The following is a 27,650-nucleotide window of genomic DNA, read 5'->3' on the forward strand; positions in this document are numbered from 1 at the left end:
TTATTATTAATAACATGCAAAAGCAATGCAGTCCATAAAATAGAACAGATGTTCAAGTGGTCCTTAAATATGTAGTTCATGCTGCAGTTTAAATAGCAATCTAAGGAGACCATTAGCCCTAAACTCATCATATGAAAAATTTCATCTTTAGTCAGGCAATTGAATCAAGCAGGAACCTTTAATGTGCAAAGAAATCTTGAATACCTGAAGACCATCTCCCAATTAACTGCAATGTGCCTTCTATACATCATTAAAGAAAAGCAAATTTTACATGTAATAGTATTCAGTGGACTTTATAGAGGGATCACTTTCTGGAAAGAAAATGTGAATTAATTGTGAACTGGGCAATGATTTACCTATTGGTGAAGTGTATTATATTAACAAAATATAGATATATATATATATACACAGACATATACAGATAGCAGTGTGAAACTAAACTGTTTTTACATGGCCTATTAGATGGTATTAGAAAGACAATGTCTTAGAATAACTTTGTAGAAGTCTTTATTCCAAACAGTTTTCTCAACATAAAGCTTTTTTTCCTTATCCATTCCTTTATTTTGCTTTTTTTTGTTTTCTACTGTGCTGTGAAACTGTCTTTGGATATGGCTAATAACCCTGTTAAATAACCCTCTCATGAAATGGTTTTAATTTTATGAAAGGAATGGTCTAAACCAACTTATAATATAATTGGGATACCACTGCATTAAAAAAATTAAATATGAATGTTTAAGGCTAAAAGTAAGTGGATTATAAAAATAAATTTCTCCAAAATGAAAAATTTAGTAGTTAGGTTTAAATCATTGAAAGACAAATCTAGTTTCTTGTGGACACAAAATAAATGAAAATAACTCCTTTCTCCCAACAGCATTTTTTAAAACATAGATGTCTCTCTCTTAAACGAATACGCCCTCGTTCTTACATTTCAGTCTAGTCCTTTTGGTGATTGAACTGACACCCTGATATTATTCACTTTAGGAAGTATATTAATTGCTTTACACCACTAATGTAACATTTACTTGGGAATGTGGGAACTAATTATTAATTAGCATTTAGTAAATGGCAGTCTAACTCTTAGAAGAGTTAATACTCTCAAAGTGTATGGTTTACTCATTGGAAATTTTTACTCTCCAAGTGGATCAGACCATCACAACACTGGAAAGGGAACATCATTTACTTGAAATATTACAAACACATTTCAAGAGAATAAACATGTTAATAAAGGCTGATTAGTGGTGAACTATGCAACACTTTTTATTAGTCAACAATGATATTTCACTTACTAATCAGTCCTCAAGTGCTACTCATTAATATGGAGTTCAGTTTTATTTTATTTGTATTAATAAGTTTGGTATTAAATAATTTGGCATTAAGTAATCACCAAACTCAGTATTTATTAAAGAGCATAGTACAAACTGTACCCAAATCTTCTCAGTTATATAAGCCACTCCCTAGATTTCACAGAAATTTCATTCAATACTGGCAAAACCTCTTAAAAGAAACAATGTCTCATTTACAAACCGTAAGTTGAAAGCAAGGAAGGAACAAAGCATGGAAGGCAAAAGCCCCTGACACATCTTTTTTTTAATCCTCTCGGGGAATAAGTAGAATCTGTACCCTTATTCCCCTATAGAGATAAACATGGAAGGAATGTAAATGTTTCCTTACAAAGTCAGTTTTTTGTAGCATGCCTTCCTGAGGTTTAATTACTTAATTTCAACAGTTAAATTGACTATGTGAACCTAGTTTCTAAAAAGCATCCAGTGCCTTTAAGAATCAACCCAAAATTCAAATACAAGAATGTTTCCCTATGAGTTGTTACTACCTTTCTCTTGACTGTCCTGTGATTTCCAGCCCAGGAAACTGAACCAAACATGGAAATCCTAGAATCTGAGACCAACTAAATTAAACAAATTAACAGACTAAAATACGCACAAATAATAAGAGAACAATAATTAAGCCATACTCTTTATTTTCAGGAAACCAGTACATAAAAATTAGTGTTTTGATTTGTCGGTTTGTTTATGCCATTGTTTTTCCTTCTGGGAATGAATTTTCATCTCAGTCTCTTTGGGGTCATTAACATTCTTAGAGGCAAAGGAATTTAAGATACAATTCCTTTTCAATTACTGGTAATTCAAGTTTATTACTGTTTTGCAAAAAAAAAAATCACATAACTGGTTGATGATGTCAGTTATTTGACAATAAATGAACTGTGAAAGTGAACAACACTAAGTATGACATGTTTAATACACTTTGAAATTAGTTACAGTTGCCTTTGGTTTGGACTCTGGTGGAAGGGGCTGCAGGATGGTAAAATGAGAGGTTTATTTAGCATCTGGGAGAAGCTTTTAAGAGCTTAAGTCCTCATTCCTTCTAACATCTTAACAGCTGTGCAGTTTCTTACAAAATATGTTTTATCGTTTCAAGAAATGCTGTTAACCTCGCAGTTTTAAAACTGAATGAACAAGGCCTGTTGGACAAATTGAAAAACAAATGGTGGTACGACAAAGGAGAATGTGGCAGCGGGGGAGGTGACTCCAAGGTTAGCCTCAATGTCACCAAAAGCGGGTAAACAGTATGTACAGTAATAGGTGCATCTGCTGGGAGACTTACGGTTTGGACATAGGAATATCATCAGAATTGCTAATCAAGTCCCTTCACAAACTGAAGTATGCAATTACTGTCAAAGCAAAAATATTTGCAACTGTTATCAATTTTGAGACACACTAACAAACCTAATAAAAACAGTCACTGAAAAAATCATTGGCTTTGAAGAGGTTGTGGATCAGACATGGTAGTACTATGAGCCTCAGTTTTGGAATGCAGGAGGGATGTAAATTTTTGAAGGAGCAATTTAGTGAAGAGAGGAAGGAGAACAGAGAGGGTCAGTCTGTGTTGTTTACTTTGCCGTTTTATGGCTAGAACTTCTGCAGAATTTTTTTTTTGCGCTGTTATTATTTATTAAATGAAGGAAAGAATTAGAGCAGTGAGTTTTAAAACTATAATTTTCTAGTTCAATAAGTGGCTAGATCTAACAGATGGACAGAAGAGCAAAACTGATGTCACTGAATCTAAAAGTCATCCAGTGAATCTTTTTTTTTTTTTTTGAGAGGGTATTGCAGAGTTTTTAAGTAACAGCAATAACCTGACTCCACCTGGGCTGTCTAAAGTACCCCACCAGAAAATCATTTCTCCACCTAAAATCCTCAGGCTTCCATTAAATAACAAGTTAAGTAATAAATCAAGGATAGTCATGTGAAACAGATGCTTTTTGCCTTCCACAAATGGATCAAACTACAAAACTATCAAACGACAATCGAATGACCAGCTATGTTTTTACTGCATCCAGTTTCATAAAATAATGGGGTTTGTGATTTCTAAAGAAAAAGAAGGTATACAATTAACATAAATTGTTAACTAGTGTCCCAGAATCCTTCTTCACTTGATATGTAAGAATATTGAAAATTTTTAAATTATGCTCTTCTTTCTTTTAAAATCTAGAGACTTGCCCAGAGCAAGAAGATTTCCTGCTCTTCTTCAGGTTCTTCAATGGGCTATAAATGCTCTCACCTGGCCACCAAACTCACAGAATGATGCTCCAATTTTTAGGGAGTACCTGTAGGGATCGTCACTAACCTAATCGTCTTCCAATGCCCTTAACCCTCCCTCTCTCCGGATCTAAGACTTTCAAATGCAGCTCATTAATATATTCCCATCTAAAAACCAGCCCTATTGTAGGAAGAGGAAGGATAAACTTTGCTAAGTGGATATACTGACCAGAGAGAGAAGCATGAAATAGGAGGAGACAACAGAATGTGTGGATGTAGTTCTGATTGTCCATCTCCTCAACCTGAGAAAGAATCTTGGGTCCCTGAAGAAAAAGAGCAGACAGAGAGAGAAATAAAAGGGGGTGTGGAGGGCAGGATCTAGAGAAGTCCTCAGAGGTTCCTCTGGGATGGTTCCCCTTCAAGATAACTCTAGTGGAGGCACCAACAGTGTTTTCTTAAGGGGTATTAACTCTTTATATTTTGGAGCCCCAACTTGCCTAGAATGTTCTGATAGTTCCAATAAAAATATAAATCAATAAACAAATAATAGGCAGAGAAATAAGCAGAGAAAAGTATTCCAGTTTACAGTAATAATCTATTTTCCCATGCTAGTTAGAAATGTAGGAAAATATGCTCTACTAGTACCAAAAAAAAACAAGATATTCTATTCTATTAGAAAAATTTTGTTTACAAGTATTTATTTTTATCACACATATGAGAACTACAATACTGTTTAACAAATAAAAATTTCCACAAAAATGAATAATGAAGTCTTAGTGTACATTTAAGACTCTTCCCAGACAATAAGCAAGCAGAGCAGAAATGTACACAAAATGGAAAAATCTATATAACAAAGTTACTTTAATTAAATTAAGGCATTGGACAGCTCAGTTGGATTCTAATCTGTTTGTATCCAACACATTGTTTGGTATATAATGAATGCTAAGTAAGTATTTGTTGTCCAAACAAAATGAATATGAATCTAATGTTATAGTTCTCAAAAATCAAACTGCTTGTTCTCATAGGTATATGGTACATTACTTTCACCAACATGAACTACAAAATAGTATTCTAAAATGTTATTTCAAATCTTAACAGTAATTTTCTAAAGTGTTATAAAAATTAACATAAAATGTTACCCCCAAATGATATTACAGTATGGTCTATTTTCCCTCAGGAATTCTGTTTTCATGCTGCAAAACCTTCCTAGTAGATTGTATATTGATGTAACATTTATCACCAGTAGAATAGGTGGTTACAATTTAATTGTTAATAATGCCCTACTCCAAATTTGTAATAAAGGGTGATGTTTAAGTGGCCTGACCCAACTTAGATCAAAGTAAATTGCCAGGAGGCAGTTGGTGCTTTCTCATTCTGTTTTGTACCTTCATCAGGTGACTGATTTTCTTTTTAAACTTCACTCTTCCCTCCCATTTGGGCGATTCTTCCTCAAAAGAGGTAAAATGAGGAAAAGTGCTGAATTGGAGAATGCAGCAGGCTCTTAAGCCTTCGCTGAGTGTAAAGCCCAAGCAGAAGAGATGATTAAATGCTGCTGGTTCAGTGTAAGGGAAATATGTATGTACATTCAGACATCTCAGCACCAGCAAGCTGAAATCAATGTTACCTGATTTTCAAATACAAAACGGTAGGACAAAACTAACTTTCCCAACAGTGATTCACCTGAGAAAGGGGGAAAACAATGGAAACCTGGACAATCCATGAATGGGTTCCTCTGAGAAGACAGTTGACCCACCTGTCACTCACAGGTTTGTAACCACAGAGGACATCTCCAGCCTTCCATTCAGCAGCAAATTATTAAGCTTCTGCATGTGGCATGTGGCAGTATTGTGGGGAAAGAGAATTACCACTGCCCTTCCCCACAAGGAGCTTATGATCTAATGTAATCAAGAGCTGAACTATTTAGAGTCACTGTAGCTGCTTCTGGTCACCACCCAAGGCTGCAAAATAATGAGCATTCCCACTCAGCAGATAGCTGTCTCCAGAGCATGAGACTCTGACCGTGGCAGTGTTCGACCAAGAAGCTTCACAATGAAATGTAAAAATTTAAGAAACAGGGGAAAATGTCCTACATCTTAAATGAAATAAAGTGGAAAGGCATCATTTGGGGGAGACAAATTCATTTGTTCGAAAACTCACTCCTTTAAAAATGTTAATATTGGGATGTGAGAAATTCATACTCTTTCTTGTGAATAAAATAACCAGAAATTTATTAATTGATAATGAACCAATTTAAAAATACTATTGCAATGTCTGAAACTTATTTTCCTCTTTGATTAATCTGATATGGTTTAGTCTGAGCACAAGCCATACACAGAATTTTATGCCAATTTTTATGTGATTTGCTTAATCCTGGTTCCAGTTGGAAATTTTGGTAATGCCTGTAATCATTTTCTATTTGTTTTACACCTTATTCTCCTTCTATGTATTTAGAAAATAAGTACACTCATAGATGTGGATATTCACATAAAAATCTTTTCTGTAAATGTAATTACCAAATAATGTGTTTTTTAGGAATTGTATTAGATCACACAATACCTATTTTTTATTTGGCACTTTGAAGAATACAATCCATTCCTGACTTTAAATTGTGTTATAAATGGCCTACTCTCCTTCACCACGGCCATGGAAACCAGTGCCAGAATAAAGGGATTGTTGTGAAAATAGAAATTCATAAGCAGGAAGAAATACTCTGGTAAGCAAAAATCAGCAAGGAAGCTGCACCTTGGAGAAGGAATCTCCCAGTAATGGATATTCCTTGCTCTGCACCAGACTTCCACCAACTGCCCATTATTAATAATAAATATATTAAAAATTCCAATTGAATGTTACCTTCAAAAGCTAGGCCACCGGAGTGGATAGCAGAAGGGACAAAGAATCAGTGGGAAACTGCAGGGGGTGGGGAGAGTAGTACCTTAAGAAGGGAGAGAGGTAAGCCATAGGTAGTCTTCACCTGATCCACAGTTTTGCCTTCAACTCTCCCTTCTAGGAGTAACTTCAAACTGTGCTTTCATTTTTCTTCTCTTTTCAGCACTAAGTACTCCTCCTCCTAGTGCACCCCAATTAAGAAGTCCAATATAGGCTAATACAATGTACCTTCACGGTGTTAAAAAGGCTATGGAGAGCTAGCCTGGGTACCTGGAAACTCTTAACAGCATCAGTTAAACAAAGAGGCTTGTTCTAGATTGAAAATAATTTAAATACAGCAACTCTACAGAGCATCCACTCTGAGTCAGTTACCCTGGTAAAAACTGTCTTACAAAGATGAAAGAGATGCGGCTTCCGTTCTCAAGGAGTCCATAGTTCGCCAGCCAATCTGAGGTGTATGTGGTTTTGTAATAATCACTTCATAAATGGGTTGGAGGTATATAAATAGTAAGAACTAGATAGGGATAAATTAACTCAGCACCTGAATTAATCATAATCCTCACCCTGCCTCACCCCCAAACTCAGCTTTTAGTAAAAAGTGTTAAAGCATGGACATGTTAGGTTTTAATCCAAAAAACAATATAATATTCTAGGAATGTGACAAATGCATATCACTTCTTAAATGGAACAATCTTATAAGATTGTAGAACTTTGATGCAAAAATTAAATTGTATTCGGAAATCATATAAACAAAGAAAAACATATTTTTGGAACTTTTTTTGGAACCAACAGAACCAAAAAGGAAATGGGTTTCAGTTTAAAGGAGCCAGAAAACTCAATTAACCAGACCTCCATTTCTTGAGTTCTGTTGTTAGTTTTTAATTGCACAAGCTATGAAGTCAGACTATTACAAATCCTGATTGAGCCACTTCTTAGGTGAATGACTAGTTAACATCCCTATACCTTGGTTTTCTCCTTTGTAAAATGCAGGTGATAAAAGTAACTAAACATGTAAAATGCTTTTAACAGTGCCTGGTGCATAGTAAATGCTGCATAAATGGTATCTGTCATTATTAATGTATTTATCGAGTTGTGTAGAAAGGCTTATGGAATTAATTCCCTGGGACCCAAATCAGTGCATGCTGTGTTTCTATAAATGCAGTCAACATTTCCTAGAAGTGAGGCGTTACGAGATACAGCCACACAAAGTGATCATGGCAGGCTTAGAAATGTCAGAAGGGATGCGAACAAGTCCCTCTCTGAATGTTTATCAAAGCAAAAAGAAAGAAAAACCAACCAACCACAAAAACAATCACTACAAGAGATACCAGGAATCGCTGCTTCCCCTCAATTTTCTTAGCCTTCATTTTATATACACAGATGGGAACAAAAACCAGAAGAATTCTTAGATTCCTAGGAACATTGATGCTGAGTGGTGACTGACCCTTTTCTTCCTAGAGATTCCTTATTTAACATTCAGTATTAAAAGACTCAAGAATAGTAGAAAAGAAAAATGGGGTTTTACAGTAGGGAGTTTGTTTATAAAAATCTTAGTTACTCCTAACTTATCATGTATTTGTTGGTAAGAATTTGTAGTATATATTATGGTAACTTCTCCTTGTACTTAAACTCTATTTAATATGGTAGACTCAAGACAGATGAAAATTACAGTGGTACCATTTAGGTTAAATACTGCAATTCTGAAAGAAATATCATCATGGGCTTATGCTTTAACGGTTTATACTTTTGTTTTAATAAAGACCTTCCTCTGCATGAGGCAACGCTTTGTTAATAACCCCTGAATCACCTTCCTCTCTCAACTAGGGCCCGGACCAGAGTGGTTAAGGAGCCAGCTTAATAATGGACACTGTTGACATACTTTCATAGCATAAAGTAAAATTCCACTAGCTGAGCCATAATACACATGAGAAATGAAGCCAGTCCTATCTAGCTTTTTTATAAGTCTGTCTGTCAACCTGCAGCCACCCATTCATTTTGAAAGGGGAGAAAAAAGGAACCTCTGGATTTTGAATGACACCAGCATTGACGTTGAGAACATTGTAAATGCTCCAGAAACCCAACCCAGGCCAATAGTTTTGGATTCACAGTAATTGCATACATTTTATTTAAAACTGCTCCCTAGCAGTATGTGCCTGTTACCTAAAGCGACGGAGCAGGCCCCAGTTTTATGTCTGATTCTAAACCTGGGCCTGCAGTACAAGACATAACACCTACTGTGGCCTCTGCTCCGTCACTTTGCCATGCGATTCTAATGTGGTTTTACTTGAATAACATAAAATAACATATATAATGTTATTTATGTTATTTTCCACGTGAAGAACTCCTGTAAACCTTGCCGTTTTGAAACTCAGTGAGGCAGGCGTCTTAGACAAGCTGAAAAACAAATGGTGGTACGATAAAGGTGAATGCGGAGCCAAGGACTCGGGAAGCAAGGTCAGTCGCTGCAGCTCGGGGCCTCCCCTTGTGTAACAGAGCAGTGAACGGGAGCGTTTGTCCAAAGTATATGGAAACAGTAAAAACCCAGCATTTCTCGCTACACTGCCTAAGTTAGAAGCTAATGTCATAAATTTCAGCCAAAGGGACTGTCTTTTCAGGAAATTTCAACCTGCTCCCCAGGTTTAAAGCTTTTTAAATAAACTCAAATTAACTGCAAAAATAGATAAAATAATACAATTCCTTACATTAGTCTCAAACTTACGTACCACTAATAAAAGTAGTGCTTTTTGGTTAGGATTTTGTTTTGGAGGCAAAGACCATGAAATCTATTTCAAGAATGGCTGTATTCTCACAACAGGAAATGGGAAATTGATCAGTGGTCATCTGGCTAAAGGAGATTTTAAATATTAAATATATCTTATTCTGAGGTTCAGTCTTTTGTCACTGCATTGCCAAGCATTTCCACTTTCGTTTGAAGAGGCCCTATTATATTTTTGTGCTGACAGATAAACAGAGTAAAACTTTCAATTCTATTCTATCAAAATTATTGTAATAAATCTGTTTATGAATAATATCCTCAAGTTCTAAGATCTCTTACTCATGAATTCTTTTTAGAGCAACGAAGGAACCTACAGGCCTGATTATGTTGAATACAAATGAAAATAGTGTTACAGTTATATTTTCATTCTAAAGAAAAAAATGTAACAATTTATCAATGAATCTAAATACCTGCACAAATTAGTAGAATATAATGACAGTGCCTGGGAGCTCTAGTTGAGATTTGAAATCTTCTTTTTTTTCTGTGTCTTCTTTTAAAAAGAAAAATTTATGTATCTGTTATTCTAAGACACTAAACAAGTGACTGGCTTAAATAGGAGAGCCTCAATTAATTTAAGAAAGAGACAAAGTTAATTGATCACTTTCAGGGCTTATCCCTACATTTTAATCACTTTTTCTACCTTTGAACCAGAGTGGAATGAGACAAGGTTGGCCAATTAATGAAATAGTTATCTCGTGTCCTTATGTCAAGGCGGAGAAGCCTAAATACTTTCTGAGTGCTTATTTTTTTTAATGAATTTATCTTAAATTTGTGGCCCAATCAGCTGATGTCATGGCTAAGTGGAAGAGTATGTAGTACATCTTTTGAATTAAGCACAGTCTCCTAATAAAATTAAGTGTCTGAATCACATTTTGCACAAAACATACTGTTGGGAAGATAATGGCCACAGGACATCCTGCAGGTAGTCTATCCAAACTACTTTTTCAAATAACATTATATAATATGCCATCTTTATTGATGAAAACATTCTGAATTCTTGTTAGAGTTTTAATATCTTCCAATCATATGTTTGCCTGTTTCTGAATTTATTATGAGACAATATGCATACTTAAGTTCTGGAGAATAGCCTGTCTAAAATGTTAACTGATTAAGAATTTTTAAATGGGAATGGAAACATGTTTTTAAATCAATAAAAATAATTATAAAATTTGTCCATATATAATTAATATCTCAATTAACCATGGTAATTTGTGTATTTTTAAAAGCTAACTTTAAAAGTTTAACTTTAAAAAAGTTACCTAAATGTGATTCATTTATAATCATTCCTAAATAGTACAAAATACGTAAAAGCAATGCTTTCCAGATTTCCCATACAGATGTGACTGAAAGAACAAATGATGTGTACCCTAGCAATTATTTGGATACATTTGGTAAAGTAATGATGAACAAAATGTGAAACAGTTAGCTTAAAAAACTTTAGTTACTTAAATAGAAAATACCAAGTTAGATTTATTCAAGCACAATCTACATATTAAAAGTATGTTTTAATGGCAGGAAAGCCAAAAGAAGTCCCCTTCCCATGTAATTGGGTTTTGAACACATCATTTTCAAACTTAACAATAATAAGCCCACTTCTGCCACCCTGTGTAAATATATAAAATATACAAATATATATGGCCAAGTATAGTGGTTTTCATTGCATATTTAATAATGATAAAATGTTACAGATTTTATTGAATGTAATCATATACAATTTATTGGTAATCATCATAATTTTACTTCTCCCGAGAGCTATAAGTTTTATGCCTAAATCCATAAACCTATGTCAGTGATTTATACATGTAAATAATCCTAGGTTAAATTAAGCATTTACTTTGAATAGCTGTTTGAATTTCACATGTTCTTTTACCTTCCCGATGTGGCATTTCCACAGTTAACTGAAGTGTCTTTATTCCCTGCAGGACAAGACAAGCGCCTTGAGCCTGAGCAACGTAGCAGGCGTCTTCTACATTCTGGTTGGCGGCTTGGGCTTGGCAATGCTCGTGGCTCTGATAGAGTTCTGTTACAAGTCCAGGGCAGAGGCGAAGAGAATGAAGGTGGCAAAGAGTGCACAGACTTTTAACCCAACTTCCTCGCAGAATACCCAGAATTTAGCAACCTATAGAGAAGGTTACAACGTATATGGAACCGAAAGTATTAAAATTTAGGGGTAGGACTTAGGGCTTACTACAGTGAGTGGATGATGCATCCTGTAAATGCAATGTTGTGACCTGTCTGTCCAGTGGTGGTATTGCTTGCTTCTAATTAGAGCTTTATATTTTTTAAAACTTCAGTGCAAAGTGGTTCGGTTTTCTTTGGCTGCAGATGTACTGTTTGAAACTTTATGTTGCCAATAGATATCTGCATTGAAAGGGTCAGAGAGACAAAACAAAACTCTGGAATTGCTCCATGACATGATTTAAACAGTATATTCTACCCCAAATTTGGGAGAAATTGGAAATTAGATATGGGTTTCCTTTTACACAGACCAGGCTAATCTTCTCTGGAACAATCCAATTTTAGGGTACATGCTAACAAAATAAGCATAAAACCTGTTTCAGATAATCAAATCTTAGATGCCTATTTTTGGTATTTTTTTTTTGTTTGTTATATATTTGTTTTTGACAAACAATATATAAATAAGCTCCAAGCACATAGTAAGTGCTCAACAAATTTTAGTTTCTCTTCTAATCTGTTTTACATTAGCCATCATTCTGTATTTCTAAAGGGTAAAACGCTGTTGTTTGTTCATCTGACAACAGTCCTTGAGCCAGACCTTTAGGCAGTAATGATAATCAGAACACTGCCTACATTCATATTTATTAAATGAAATTCAAATTTTATGTACACAGTATCACTAAGGTGAATAGGCATTTAAGGCAATATAGCAGTTTCTCCATCAAAGATACCAGCAAATATGTGTTCTGTAGGAAGGATGCAGTAAAAGATAAAAATTGCAGTGAGTTATTATGGATTTTTTTTTAAATTTCAATCACTTTTAAGGAAGCCAGATCAGCCCCACTTATATCCTCTCATCATGTCACAATAAAAAATTGTAAGTAGTTAGTGAAATATAGGACTTGGAGATAATTTTTCAAGAATCTAAATGACCACTGTGTTTTTCCTCTAATGACAGAAAGTGGTTTTATAATAAAATCTGAAAGCATTTGTTATTGTTCTTCCTAAAATCAGGCCTCCAAAACCCATTTTCTAAAATTATATATAACAGCCAACTGAACAGGCTGCTCATTCTGATTACAATGATAAATGAGCCTTTGAATTCACAAGGGACATTCAGAGCTTGAGGCACCCTAAAGTCAAAAACCTACAAAAGTTTTCCTAAGCGTACATCTGCAGTTATGGCAGGTAAACATGCTTGATTTATTTATTTATTTACATAAAAGCTACTGAAATACTTGTATTTTAAAACAAACAACAAAAGCCATCTCTTTTTACCAAGCTCTAATTGCTTTTACCCATAACCTAGAAATCAATGATTGAATTTAACTGCACATAGATAAGCCCAAAGTGGTTCTTTCCCACAAAAATGTGGAAAACTACTAAGAACAGAACCCTCATTTCACTCAGATCCAAATGTTTTGAGCATGTCTTCTAATAGCAAAACAACAAACTAGGATGTCAAGGGCTCTTGGCCCTAATAAGAATGCTTTCATCTTAATATTGACAGAATTGAGGAGAGTTTTCCAAACTGAGAAAAACAATACCTGACAAGTTTTCAGGGCCAGTTATTTTTATTTCATTCTGAGGTGAATTTTATAAAATGTCTTTAAAAAGGTTGTTCGGTTTTTTTTCACTAGTTTATTAAAACTGACTTTTCTTTGACATGGCATTCCAGCCATCAGCAAGGTCCAAGGGTAAGGAAAACAAAACAAAGAAAAAGAATATAAAATTCTAGAAAGAAACACTAATGGATGCCAGTACATTACAAAGATCTGGGAAATTACTGAAAGAGATATACATTCCTAGGTTATGTCCATATAATTTACATGTAATAATGTTTTGGGGGTCAGAACCTGGTATTGCAGATCTTCACATGAATTGCCTTTAGAGCTGGGACTGAACTTTAAAGACAGTAAATTTCAAATAAAAAGCAAACCTTCATATCCATGACTTTTAACAAGACTTAATGGCATTCAAGGTAAATGAAATGATCTCCACCTATGAGAAGACTTAAGAGTAAGTAGCTTCCATATTTATTATACTCCCTTATATAAAATGGCTTTTTCCTTTTAAAATCACAGTTGGCCGTAACTATGCAAATGATTAATAATTTAGAAAATACTGTCTCAGAAGCTCAAAAACAAAACCTAAAAACTTAGAGTAAACCACTTTAAGAGTATATTTATTCTAAAAGTATATTTACTCTAAAAGTGATCATCCCTCATGGGACCACATACAGTGAAGGTCACAGCCATTAGCCACAACAATCCAGCCAGAAACAGACCATCTGTGAATTTTTAAACAAGTTTTCCAGTTTGAGCAGCCTCAATGGGTTTGCATTAAAATGATGAGAAATGACATTTTATGGAAGAAATAGGTGTTGTATGTATAGGAAAGAAGGATGATAAGAACTGAGATGCTAAGATTTAAAGAAGATGAAGAGCTGTCAAAGATTTATTAATGAATGCCCTCAGTTGCATTAATCTATAGGAGAGATTACTTGAGAGTACATGGAATCTTTCCTGTTTGGGATTATAAAGGTAGTATTAATTTTTGCGATGGTTCACTAAGGCAAAAATATGATAATGACCTTGGTTTTTATCACAGATATGTCATTAACTAGCAAGTTGGCTTAAACTTTCTGATGTTACCAGAGTACCTGATCTCTAAACCTTTTCATTATAACATTTTATAATTCAATGATTAATTTTAATTATTTAATACACAACTATTCTAATATTTAAGTTCCAGGGCAGAATAAATATAGATATGGAATTCCTAAAGAATTAGGTAAACTTAAGTTCACAACAGAGAATCAAGATGTATTATGAGTTATGAGGTGGTTATTATCTAAACCATAACAAACTTCAGGAATATCTCATTTGCCTTATTTTCCTCTGAGTTAACATTAATATTTCACTACCACAAAGAATTCAAAGGCAATGAATTAATAGTATTAGACTTACATAATAGCACTGCCTTTTTCTCCTCTGAGTAATACTATTATCTGCTACCTAACGTGACAGAGAACAGAAATTTAACAAGGATTTCAGAGACCTGACCCCATAACCTCAATCTGGGAAGTCCCCCAGTGATGACCACTCACAAGGTATTGAAACATGGCCCCTTTCAGTGCACCCCCTTCAAACACTTAAAGCTTCTTAAAAGATGAGCCTTAGCTTCCAGAGAATGAACTTTATGTCACTAACTGTTCTGTTCTGGGTCATGTCATTAACTGGTGTGAATGAATGTAAGTATGGATAGATCTGTGTTCTGAAAACAGGAATATCTGTCATGAATAGTCAGTGTATATATATATATATATATATATATATATATATATATTTTGTTTAGACAATCCATCCCAATTTTGAGTGTAATCACAATATTGTAAGGACATTTTCTAACAAGAAAAAAGATTCAAACAGAGTGTTGTCAAACTTAAAGGAGCTTTTAAGCTGAACTAGAAATACTAGGGTGTAGAATGCAACCAGTTAAAAGATGTGTCCTACCCGGATTTGCCGAACAAAACCTAGGTTTATGGTTTTAGAATTTGTTCTCAAACAGGTAGGAACACAAACTTGAGGCTGGGATGTTCTTCAGTGCAGCTGAGTTTTCCTTTCCTGTAAAAAGCAATTTTTATATGACCAAGAGAATATGGGAAAAAAATGCAGATGTCTAATTATTGATATTTTTCGGTGTTTGTTGTGTCGTGTTTTGTTGGGAGAAACAGTAATATTGTAACACTCCACATTCTTTCTGTTTCCTTTCCATGCAACCCAGCTGACCTTTTCCGAAGCCATAAGAAACAAAGCCAGATTATCCATCACTGGGAGTGTGGGTGAAAACGGCCGAGTCTTGACGCCCGACTGCCCAAAGGCTGTACACACTGGAACCACCATCAGACAGAGTTCAGGATTGGCTGTCATTGCATCGGACCTACCATAATAACCAAAAACATAACTGAGTGCCTTAATTAAACTGTGTTGGTGACTGATGGAAACGCAGTCCTGAGGGACACACCCAGCGCGGGTCTTAACGAAATGATCCTTCGGCTGAGAGCTGGAAGTACTTCCTAACGCGCCGGACGTCAGCAGCAGCAACGTGTGCATGAGCTCAGCTCGGGAACCCAAACTCAGATTTTATATCAGGAAAACTCACAATTTAGGTTTTTTTCGGGGAGTGGGTGGGGGGAAGGAGCTGGGAGGGGTGTATTAACACAACAAATTTCACTCCAGTGGATTTAAACTAATCAGACTTGCAAGTTAGCGCATGAAACTGTGAAGTTCTTGCTCAGAAGGCCTTGGTCTTTGCCTCAGTGGATCAGATGTTGGAGAAGTCCATAAACATGCTAACCTGTATCTCCGGAACACCCATACAGCCAATGGAAGACTATCCAGCTGAGGAAACAACACACTAAATGGTAATAAGGAAATAATAAACAAACATGTAAATCCTGTGAAAAAATTTAAAGGCAGTATTTACACTTACTTGGGAGAAAACAAATACTGAAATCTGCTTGCTTTTTTAACTGATGTAAATTCGGTAGATGACAACACAATTCTTTTTTCTAACCATCTTAGGGAACAATACATTGCAATAATTGATATAAATGCCATCACTGTAAACTTTAGAGACTTTTTTAAATAAAAGTTGTTGGTCATCTCCTTGTTTGCTGTAACCTTCACCCTGCCACATGAGTCGGTGTCCCCAGATTGCATTCGTCTCACTGCCAGGAGCAAAACAGAAGGAAGACATCGTGAACAGAAGCTCATCGGTCTGCAGTATGGAATCAAAAGAGACTACAGGTCACTCATGTTATTGGTATTATTTATAATCTTGTTCTGTGTACAAAATCGTGCTTTTTGTACCCACCAAAAAGAATAAAACAACAGATGTTCTTACAATATCTACAGAGCTCAAGGTTTTTTTCTTATCATTACAAAAGTTATTTGAGAAATTGTAAGAGTATAGGAGGGATTTTAGAAGTCAAGTGTGGTCCATATTGGAAAATGTAACTAGCCCTTATTGTTTTTGTGTACTGCGCTACCTTCTTTCACAGATATTTGCCTCATTAGTAGGCTAAGTTGTCAAAGATGGAGTATTTGAATTGGGGAATGATTCATTGTCATCACAGCGACATACCCTGTAATTGTGTGTTGAAATTTTACTTGACTGTATTTTGTTGCATAAAATAATGTGTCTCTCGGGCTTCTCCCTCCATTGCCATTATTCCATTTAACTCCTTTGAAGGAAGGCACTAATAATAGTTTGTGGTAGACAAGAAATACTAGACCTTGTTTTCAACTGGAAATTGTGAAGAAAACTATACCCATTTTTACTTTAAAAAAAATCATTTTATGTCCTGTATGTATTAAATGAACATGGCTCAAAAGAAGTTTTGCGTCATTTGAAATAATAAATAAGTACTATACTACAGATAAACATCACAATACTTAGAGATCCTGGCAGAAAGCACAAGATAGGATGATTTTGCAAGTCTGGTCTTGAAGGAGAAGCTGAGTTTTCATAGGTGGTGATGGTGTTAGGAGCCTATGGGCGAGCGGTGGCCAAGGGAGTGCACGTCAGCAGCTCTTTAAGGAGTGTGTGCGGCAGGAGGGGCTGGGGAGGGCATGGGTTGCGCTGTCATGGAAGATGAAGCTGGAAAAGCTGAAGGACTTACCACCTTGCTTCAGCTCTCAGGATGCCCATTTCCCTTTCAATCTCTTGGCTGCAGTAAAGGCAATCTTAAAAAGTGCATATGTGATAACACACAGACACTTCCCTCAGGAAAAATGTTAAGCTCTAGAGCAGAGCAAATGAACTCCTTTATGATCTGGTCCTTACTTATCTCTTCCATGACTTTCCTCACCCCTACCCAACCTCTCCAGCCCACAAATAAACCTCCAAACGCAGCACACAGGACACTGTATTTATTATTTCCTAGGTCTGTCACTCTTCATCATCTCTGCTTTACCTAATTTGCACTCACCCTTCAGTACTCAAATTTTACCTGTCCTTGGAAGATTTCCATGACTGTCCCTTACCCCCTACCTGTGAGACTGAGTTAGGTGCCCTCCTAATGTTTTTTCCCCGTCACAGCACTTGCCGTACTGCATCGTAATTGCCTGTGTACTTGTCTGTATAACTACTAGACTGTAAGCTCCTTGAGGGCAGGGACCGTGTCTATCTTGTTCACAGTTGTATCCCCAGCACCCAGCACAGTGCCTGGCATATTGTAGGTGCTTAATAAATATTTGTTGAATGAATGAATGAATTGAACTGAATTAATTTAATTAAGTGGACACAGAAAGGCAACATCTTTCCTCATCAACAGTCCCTAGAGTGTCTATTACATACATAGTGAGTCAAAAGGAAGGTCGAAGGTTGGCTGATTTCATCATGTTGTCTAATTACTGGAAGGAATGGCTAAAAAGTCAAAAAAGTGGCCTGATGGATTTTCTGATCCAATGAGAAGTTATTCCTTGTCATAGGTAATTAAATTAACCAAAACAGGGTTTTGGTTTGTTTTTAAGCCAAACTTCTAAAGGTTTCTTTCATTTAAGTCCCAGAGTGTATTAGTGATATAAAATTAAGTAATTATATCTCTCATAGTTTTATTTCAATATTAGTGATAGTGTTGTGTAGTTAAATTTCTGTTTCTTGAGGAATAATTTTGCCAAAAACAAAATTTTTAATTTGACATCAGTTAAAAAAGATATCTATCTGGACTCCAATCTGAGGAAATGCTATAAAACTGGGAAATGTCATTTTAAAACATTTATATTTAGGCTAAGTTAAAGACATTTTATTAAAAACACTGAATTCCATAAAGTAAAGAACACAAATACCAAACAAGCATGATCACCATGCAGTGCATAATTTCCTGATCATATCAGACAAAGCTCATTTTGAAGCTACATCAGCTAGTTAAATGCATACAATGACCACATTTGAAAGATATAAAGAACCCTCAGGAAAACCACTTTGGTCCATTCAGTTCTACAGCAACTAATTGAAAAGTGCCAACCCCGCTGTTACTGTACGTGCTTCAGGCTGCGCCCCTCCTTCCCCCGACCCCCCACGCCTCCCACCCCCATCTCGTCACCTGCTGGCTGTCAGTTTATTCCGTTTCCCTAAGGCATAGCACACAGTAGATGTAAACATATATTTGTCAATGTATAGACACAATTTACCTATTAAGTCAGTATCAGTGACCACATGGTCTAATAATTTTCCCCGAAACAGAGTATCCCAATTTGCAATACCAGTGAAGTGCTAATAAGAATAAGAACTAAATTAGAAGTGATATCCAGGAGAGTTTCTGAACATACAATTTAAACTGTGCAGAATCATTTGCTTTAATCTTATTAATATGATGCTGTGTGAAAAGTTTATCTTATGCACATTTATAAATGGGTTTAAATTTCAGATAGTCTACCAGGCTGGAGCACTTAAGACCAAATACAAATGTAATAGGTGGGTGGTATGTTTACATATTTTCTAAACAGCTAGTACCAGTAGGGTCTTCAACAAAAAACTGTTCTTTGGAAAAGATTTTGACAAATTATGAGCAAGAGATGAGATTTGGAAATTATATCTCAAAAGACAATGGAGATTAAATTACTTTCCACAAAATAAGAATAACCTGTTTATTCGGTTAACCTGCTTTGTCTGTATTTACTTTCTGGGGAAATATGGGCAGAGGAATAAAGAAAAATAAAAGATAATGGGAAAGAGATATTAAGAAAGCAGAAAGCCAGGCAAAAGGCCAGTAGGATTTTCCTGGGCAGCCAAAGGAGTGTATGGGAACATGAATGTCTGACATGGGATTCTTCCATTGTTAGGTGCATAATGTTTGATTTATTCCTCTTCCCAAGACCTGCATACAAATTTTCCAGGTTAAAGGAGGTAGTCAAGGAGGAAATTCTAAGTCCCATCTTTAAGTTGATGCTAGGCCAGAAATAATCCTAATAATGTAAGTTTCCTTCCGACAGATACGTGTAGAAATCTAGACTGGAGGCTTGTCCTTCCACATGCAAGAATGAAAGTTCCTTCAGTCTTTTTGGATCTGAAGAAGATGGCAGGCTGAAAGGTCCTCCAGAAGACAGACATGTTTTTAGCCACCTGTGCTGACTGCAACATATCACAAACAACAAAATAAGCAAAAAACATAGATATTATTTATGATATACAAGATCATTAAATAAATATTCTGTTAATTTATATTGCCTAATTTGTGGCTTGAGTGAAGGAATCAGTTAGAAGTTTTGTAATTCTGTAGTCCCAAACACAAAGAGAGCTGGTTTAAGTGGAGGATTACCATGATTTCCTATCCAGAATTTGTATATTTCACCAGCATTTCTAAAGTTCCTAAACATTCAGTAATGACTGAAAATTTCATCTGTAGAAAGTAATTTCTGACTGGCAATCAAAGTTTCAATATCTGATTGAATGATTGACTAAATAAAGGAATGAATGAGAGAAGACCCTCTAAAAAAATTAGTGATCATTGCCTATACAGAAACTGTGAGCTCCTCAGACCTAATTTCCCAGCATAAATGTGATTGCTTTTAACGTCTTTTAACACAGAGGAATTTGAAACAAGTTAGACTAACACTGACTCCGTCTAAAGATTTACTTAATTCTTCAATGACCTAAAACTGATGCTGTTTCAAACTTCTAGAAAGTTGGAATTGATTAATTCCATCTGCCTGAAAATTTCTTAGGACCATACTTCCCACCACTATTCTGTTTTAAATCTAAGCATAATTAAAAATCTGCCAGCACCATTAATCTTCCAAGGCTACTGCCAGACCGGGTGGCTTCTGAATCTTTGGACTTCAGACCGACACAGGAAATGGTGATGCTCTATCTTGAGTTTCACTTTGCATTCTGATGCTCCATCCAGGAGGCCTTAAGTCCATGGCATCCCTGATCACAGCCTCACATGGAAATTATACCAACAATCTCTATTGTATCACATTCTCCTCTCAATACTAGTCTGTGCTTCTCAAATTCTCTCATCTTCCTACTGCTTCCTTCTCTCCCTGACCTTACCACCATTCTCCCTAGTGCCCTCAGTAAAAAGTAGGGAAACTCCCAACACCCTCAACCTCTCCCCCAGGACATTGTCCAGTCCCCTCATATCATCTCTCCATATGCCACAAATTTAGAAGGCAAAGGAATGGCAATCCTTACAGTTACATCTCTGCCCCCACACAGAAAAATCCCTCCTCTTTGAAGTGTGTGTCATCAAACCATGCTGTCAAAACGCACTGCCTACTTAGGAAGCAGTGGAAGATGAATGCCCATTTTGTCCATTTTGTCGGCTGATCTCTCTGTCATTGTTTCACATCCACCAAGTACTGTGGCATTTGCTTTATTCCTCCATTGCACCCCAAGTTCTAGTATCATCTTAAGCAACTTTAAGGTCAATACAGATGCTTCATTTATGCCCTATCCCTGCAGTTCCTTCACTTCCTATTGGTCTTTATTTAAGTTGCCCATACCAATAGCCATGCAGCAGACCTTATGATCATTTACCCCTTCACCTTCCCCAGATAACTAATTGCCCCTTCCCTTCATACCTTAGTCACTGAGAAGAGTGGTCTTTAATCCCTTACCCCTTTATTTCGCTCCATTACTTCACCAAAATGTCCATCAAAAAACATCTTGTAGTCACGTTAGCTAAACATTTTCAGTGTGAAACTTAACTAACTGATCTCTTCTTTCTTTATCTTTTTCCCTACCCCTCTCTTTATTCATTCTCTATCTTTTAGGTTCCTCTTTTCCTCTAATCAAATGTTACACTTGATATTACCCAAGGTTCTATCCTCTACCCCTTTCTCTTATTATAGGATATACGCCACCTGCTTGATTTTACTGTCAAGATGTCTGCTATCATAATATATATTATTAACTCAGAAATCTCTACCTTCCACTCTAGTACCAGATGTCCTATTTTGTACTGTTACCTCTTTTTAATTCTCAGTCGCAACATGCCAAACTCTTCATCTTTTCCTCTGTATCCCTAATTCCTCTTATAATCCCTGTTGCAGTGAGTGGCACTACCATTGATCTAATCTCCCAAATTAGAAACATGGCAATCTTCTAGAACCCCTTTTCATCATTCTAGAAGATTGCCATGTTTCTAATTTGGGAGATTAGATCAATGGTAGTAGACCATTCTCACATCCAATCAGTCAACATCTTAAATTTCTTGTGTATCTAAATATCATCCATGCTCTTCATCCATACTATGACTGACTTAATTCGTGACTCATAATTTCTCACTAGAGTTTCTACAATTGTCTCTAACAGGTATTCTTGCTTCTTGTCTCACTTGTATCTCCCTCTAGTCCACTTTCCACATGGCTGCCAGAGTGATTTTCCTAAGGCAAAAATATACCTTCCTGATAAATTAACTCAGTGTCCATCATATGGTGGCTGTCAGTACCTCCTCTCCCCTGGTTTCCACCACAGGGACACCCAGTCGCTGCTCACAGCTCCAACTTGCAGAACGCTTCATGTTCTTTCCCTTCTAAATGTTGCCAGTTATTATCTGTACTGGAAATGCCCCTGTTTCAGACAGGGTCGCTAACTACAAACAGAACCCACACTAGCTCAAGTAAGCAAAAGATTAATTCATTAGCGCATATTAAATAGCTTACAGAATCTCTAGGAGAGACAGAGCATCAGGCCTTAAGGCAAAGCAGCCAAAATCAATACCATATTACATCACTGTTCTGCCCCCAAACCAGATCTAACTTCCAGTGAATGCATAAACCAGAACAAGGATACTGAGCAAAGGACGCTGCTGCTAGGACTTCTGTTTGTACTGTCTCTGAAAGAGGGGTGCCTCCCTTTCCCCAGCATGCTCTATGACCTTCTCAGGAAAAGTGCTCCATGCATGGCCTCTTTCCAATTCAAACCTCAGGCAGTAACATATGACTGGCGGTGCTAAGTTGCCTGTGACCTAGGGGCAAGGGAGGCACAGGAACCAAATACTGGCTTCTACCTTAAGGGAGCGTATGTTGAAAACAAATATAAGAAGATATTCAAAAGAAGCTGAGTAAACACAAAATGTGGCATATCTCATCTGTCCCCTATGCCTAATTCCACTAAAAAGCATTCTAAGAAACCATCTCCTTAGTTGGATATTCTTTATTCTTTAAGTTTGGAGATCCCTCTCTTTTATTTCTCTGAGTCCTATGCTCACTTCTGTAACAGCATTCATACCATTGTTACAAGATTACTTTTACAAATATCCCCACTTTATCTCCCCAGGCTGATTACAGAGACACCAAGTAGAGGGAGGAACTAATTTTGAGCTTTAAAGTCAGACAAAACTAAATGTAAATCTTTATTCTGGCACTTACTCTGGCCTCTGGAACAAGCCTGCTGATTCATATGTAAAATGGGAACAAGAATATCTAGCATTGATGTTGCTGTGAGATTGAAAATGAATATTTATAAATTGAATAACAGCCCTGGGTAATCGGAGCTCAATAAACAAAACAGTATTTGTTTCATTTCTATAGCCTTGGTTTTCTACATCTGCCTGGGAAATAGAAAGCTATAAAAAGTCAATTTCACACTAACAATGAAATGAATCCAAATAATCTACAAAATTATAATTTTTCTTGTGCAATTCAGGAAATTGCTAATAGTACCTAAGTAAACTGAAATCCAAAGAAGGATAAATCCCTCAAGGAGAGATGGGATACACCAAGAGTTTCACACTTTCAGGAGAGAGGAGGTGATGTTCTACTGGCAGTAACAAAGTGTGTAAGAATAGTTCACCTAAAATATCAACAAATTATTAAAGGCCAAGTGTTGACTATTATGTCAGTTTGGAACAGCTGAGGACCCTGGACCAAGAGAATTCAAATTCACTTGCAAGTTCTTTTTCATGACCCTTCACTCAGTGTTTAGAAGAAAAATTAGGGGCAGGGTGGAACACTGGACAGAGACGCCTTAGGTGGAGCAGGTGTATGTGAGGCGAACAGCACATAATGGAGGAAAACTCAAAATGCCCTGCCTGATTTCCAGACCTTTTCCTTGTACAAATCAAAGTCTCAGTCTATTAGAGGAGGGGCAGCAAATGCTGCCTTTTGCCTTCATGACAATTATTGAAGTTATTGATGCTCTCCCTTTATGGGAGGGAAAGGAAATTGAGCCCAAGATCCTACACCAATATCATGTTGATATCTACTCTTGCTGGTGAAAGCCAGGAATTTGTCACCCAAGATGGACCACAGCTTTGCCGCTTGTAAATGAATGGAAAAGAATACAAGAAAGTCTCACCCTCAAGGCCAAAGAAAAAACTGTCTGCTTATGACAGATGCCAGACAACCATGATAGAAAATCTAAACTTGTTCCCACCACAGTACTGATTAAAAGGCAACACCTGTCTACTACAGATGGGGCAGGATAAGAACACAGAGAGAGGTCTCTACTGTGGCAAAGGTGTGAAGGAATAACTAATGTTTATGGGACAAATAGAAAACACTGAGAAAAACTCTTCTGCACCCTAGTCTCCACATGAAACCCAGGTTAACAGCCCACCACTTGATTTTGAAGCATATAGAAAGTAATGATAGCAACCACAAAACCCAAATCCAGCACAATTCGTAGCTAGACTTACTTAACCCCCACCCTCCAAAAGTAATGACCCAAGGGGAAAAGAGAGGTGTCATCAGAGGGAAAATGGGAGTGGCCATGGTCAGGATCCTCACCTGACCCTAATCTAGTTGATGATGCAACTGACATACGTAGGCCAATGCTTACACACCTGTTGGCAATGAGCCGTTATTGTTTGTGTTGTTACATAAAGAGCTCCACCCAGTGCTCTGCCCCGGAGTCAGACACTGAGGTGAACTGTGGAGCGCAGACTTGCTGGATGCAGCTGTAATTCTAGCAACTGACCTGCCACAGTGAGAACAAAGCTAGGTATAAATCCTTTTGTGCTTAATGTTCCCTTGTTGTTATTTGTTCTTGCCTAATCCAGAGTGAACTTTCCCGGGGCCGAAATCCCCCTCCAGTGCAGCACTACAGTCATTTACACATTCAAATACTACTTAAGTCAGTCTCTGCTGTTCTATTAATAATGTCCAGTACTTAATCAAAATTACAAGGCAAACACAAAAAAAGGAAGGAATAAAAAAGTCATTTATTAAGAAATAAAATAATAAATAGAACCATACTCAGAGACCCAGATGTTAGTCTAGCACAGGATCTTTAAATAAATATATTAGGCAGAATTCTATGAAGTCTCCTAATGATCCAAACTCTTCTAAAATCTCACCTTCTTGAGTGCTGGCAAGATTTGCAAATATAAAAGAATATCATACTTGTGACTATGATACATTATATGTGCAACTCCAGGGGAAAATTCCGGGGCGATGCCTTTGAAACCGCAATCAATCAGAGGGAGAAATAAAGTTTAAGAAACCCATTTATTTCTTACAAGCAGTCTCTCTCTCTTGACTGGCTGCAGCAGAAGAGAGCTCCACCCAACCTCTCCAGTCCAGATAATCCCTCACAAACACCTTGTAATTACCTATTTATATATAGATGGCTACTTCTCTCCATCCCTTGGAAAGACCTATTGATATGCAGATGCACAAAAACCAGGCAAGAGATTCCAGAAATATTACAATTTTACCCAAAACCCACCCCTCCAGAAATCTCACCTCATAATCTACACATTCCCTATTTTCCGCAATGGCCCCTGTGCAAGAAAACTGGAATATTGTAACCAGGCTAATAACACGCAATAGCAACAGCAAAAAATTCATGATAATCCTCAAGCCAGAGACTTCAGTGAGTTTCAAAGCCCTAGGCAGATTAAGGCCATAGCTCTACAGGCAGGCAGTAGCTGAACAGAAAGGGACTTCAGAAAAATAATCACACGGAAGCTACAGCCAGGGGGGTGCATCCAGGCCACAGGACTGTAGAACAAAATAATCTTAAGGGCGATAAGATACATATCTAAATGACACCAGCATAGGCAAATCTTGTCCATCAGGTAGGATACATGCAAGAGAGTGCTCCTGTAATACAACAGTGGCAGGAATGGGATCTCGTCCTGGTCTAGTATACCAGACTTTCACCCCCCTCCCTGTGGGAGTTACAGATGGGTCAATATATAAGGCAACAGGAGGTACATGCACTGGCCATAAAGACAAAACAAAACTTCTCTATAAGGTGTTCTTACCTCCCAGACATTTTGGGTTCACTACTGTGATCTTTGGGGGCTACTCTGCTGTTACTCCAGGAATACACAGGAGGCCAGCTTCTAGGCCTTTTCCCCAGGTGCCAGAAGGGCCAGCCATCAATGGACCATGTGTCAAAATGTCCAGGGCCACATCCATTCAACAGACTTTCCAGGGTTTAATGCAGTTGGGGCTGGCAACAGAATGTTGCTCTTCTGGCCATATCCTGGCTTCAGTAACTCCTCTTTGGTTTGGACATACAGTTGTATAGGAGAGGCAGCAACGTGTGTTAGCATGTCCACATGGCTCAAGGGTCCTTTCGGGGCTTCTCATTCAAATGCTGTAGCACTGTCCATAAGTGAACTGACCAGCTCCATTGAATATTGGTGTCCAACTTAAGGCCAGATTGCAACAAACCATTGCACCTATCATTCCTGTCCCAGTAGGGTCATATGGTACATGAAACTTCCACTTTATTCCTAATTGCTGCACCCATTCTTGTAATACATGTCAAATGGGTGCCTTGATCACTCTCAATCATCTGCAGCCAGCCATAGGCTACAAAAATGCTCTAGGCCCCTCTTGGTGGTTTGCTAATCTGCATGCCATGAAGGAAAAGCAACCAATAGGCCAGTAGCTGTATCCACACAAGTCATGGCATACCAATATTTTTCTGATATGGGCAGAGGCCCAATATAGTCAATCTGCCTCCTGAAAAGGGGTATTGGCACCTTTACTATTGTCCCATGTTGCTGTGGGACTCGGTGTAAGTCCCTCTTAGAGCACACAAGGCACTCCTTCCAGGCTCTGCTGACTTCTTTAAAGGCCAATGGCAATCCCCACTGACAGGCTATAGCCCACATTGTCTTTTGTCCCATGAGCAACAAATGCTGATGTAACCATTGGGCTACATCAGAGGCAGACTTTCCTTCTAGCCAACGCACCTGGGCCAGTGTGTCTGCTTCATCATTCCCTGGGGATGCCAAAGGCAAATGGCCAGTCCCACAATATACAGTAACAGTCTTAGTCTGACCAGAAGCCCATATATCTTGCCACAACCTTGACCCAAAGGGGCCAGTGACCAACCATCCAGTTGGCATGATACCATGTCAGTAGCCACAGGGTCAAGCCCCGATAGACGGCCCATCTGTCAGTGCAGACAACTATGGGGGAGGGCCCCTGGGTGATCACAAGCCATACTGCCTGCAACTCAGCTCATTGGCTGCTCTTCCCCTCTCCATCCTCCATCCATATTTTCTCAGTCTTAGGATGGAAAGCAACAGCCCTCCACTTTGGGGGCTGCCCATGACCCATGACTGGAGCCATCTGTATACCAAGCATCTTCAGGTATAGGGGCTTTTCCCTCCTGATAAGAACTCTCAACTACAAATGGCTCAAAATCAAGTTCTTCCTGCTTTCCGCTGAAAAGGGGTATTGGCCCCTTTACTATTGTCCCATGTAGCTGGCCCCAATAAGCGTTGGAGTTCTCCACTTAAAGGGCTAGTACAGAGGGCACTACACTGTTGTAAATATGTGCCACATTTGGCCAGTGTAGGTGTCTGTGCCACGCCACTCCGTGGCCTTTGGGTCCAGTGTCACACCCACCCTGTGATGGGATAGTTGATTATTACCTTGGTTGGAGTGGACTTTGTCTATGACTGCTTCTGGAATAACTTCAGTTTTACCTGAACAGACAATCCCCAGGAATTCTGCAGACAAAGCACATCCCTGAAACTTGGTGCTGCTCACAGCCCAGACTTTCTCTTGTAGATGCTGCAGCAGTCTAGGAACTGCCCTTTCTAAATATGCAAGAGAATCAGACATGAGCATAATATCATCAATGTAGTGTTACAGCCGCACCGTTTGCAGTTTCTTCCATGTGGCCAAATCCTGGGCTACAAGTCTGTGACAAATGGTGGGACTGTGACGGTATCCCATCATCCCCAGGGAATGATGAAGCAGACACACTGGCCCAGGTGCGTTGGCTAGAAGGAATACCCTGTAGGATATTCACCCCCAAAATATATTCAGGGG

The 27,650-nt window shown here is 37.6% G+C and overlaps 1 protein-coding gene across 6 annotated transcripts in view; it reads left to right on the plus strand.

Annotated features, from left to right (window-relative positions):
• The window catches only part of GRIA4 (glutamate ionotropic receptor AMPA type subunit 4), a 413,780-nt gene extending 397,474 nt beyond the window's left edge, over window positions 1-16,306 (plus strand). For 3 of the 6 annotated variants that reach the window (XM_036902740.2, XM_036902738.2, XM_036902739.2), the window contains exons 15-17: window positions 8,780-8,894; window positions 11,139-11,273; window positions 15,181-16,306. In XM_036902740.2, the coding sequence (XP_036758635.1) occupies window positions 8,780-8,894; window positions 11,139-11,273; window positions 15,181-15,345 (415 nt within the window). In that variant the 3' untranslated portion in view covers window positions 15,346-16,306. Of the gene's footprint in view, window positions 1-2,433; window positions 2,549-8,779; window positions 8,895-11,138; window positions 11,387-15,180 lie in introns of all 6 variants that reach the window. The other 3 variants (XM_057491184.1, XM_057491182.1, XM_057491183.1) reach the window with 3 other exon arrangements.
• The last annotated feature ends 11,344 nt before the right edge of the window (window positions 16,307-27,650 follow it).

The sequence above is a fragment of the Manis pentadactyla genome, chromosome 13 (assembly GCF_030020395.1).
Source record: "Manis pentadactyla isolate mManPen7 chromosome 13, mManPen7.hap1, whole genome shotgun sequence".
Lineage (NCBI taxonomy): Eukaryota > Metazoa > Chordata > Mammalia > Pholidota > Manidae > Manis > Manis pentadactyla.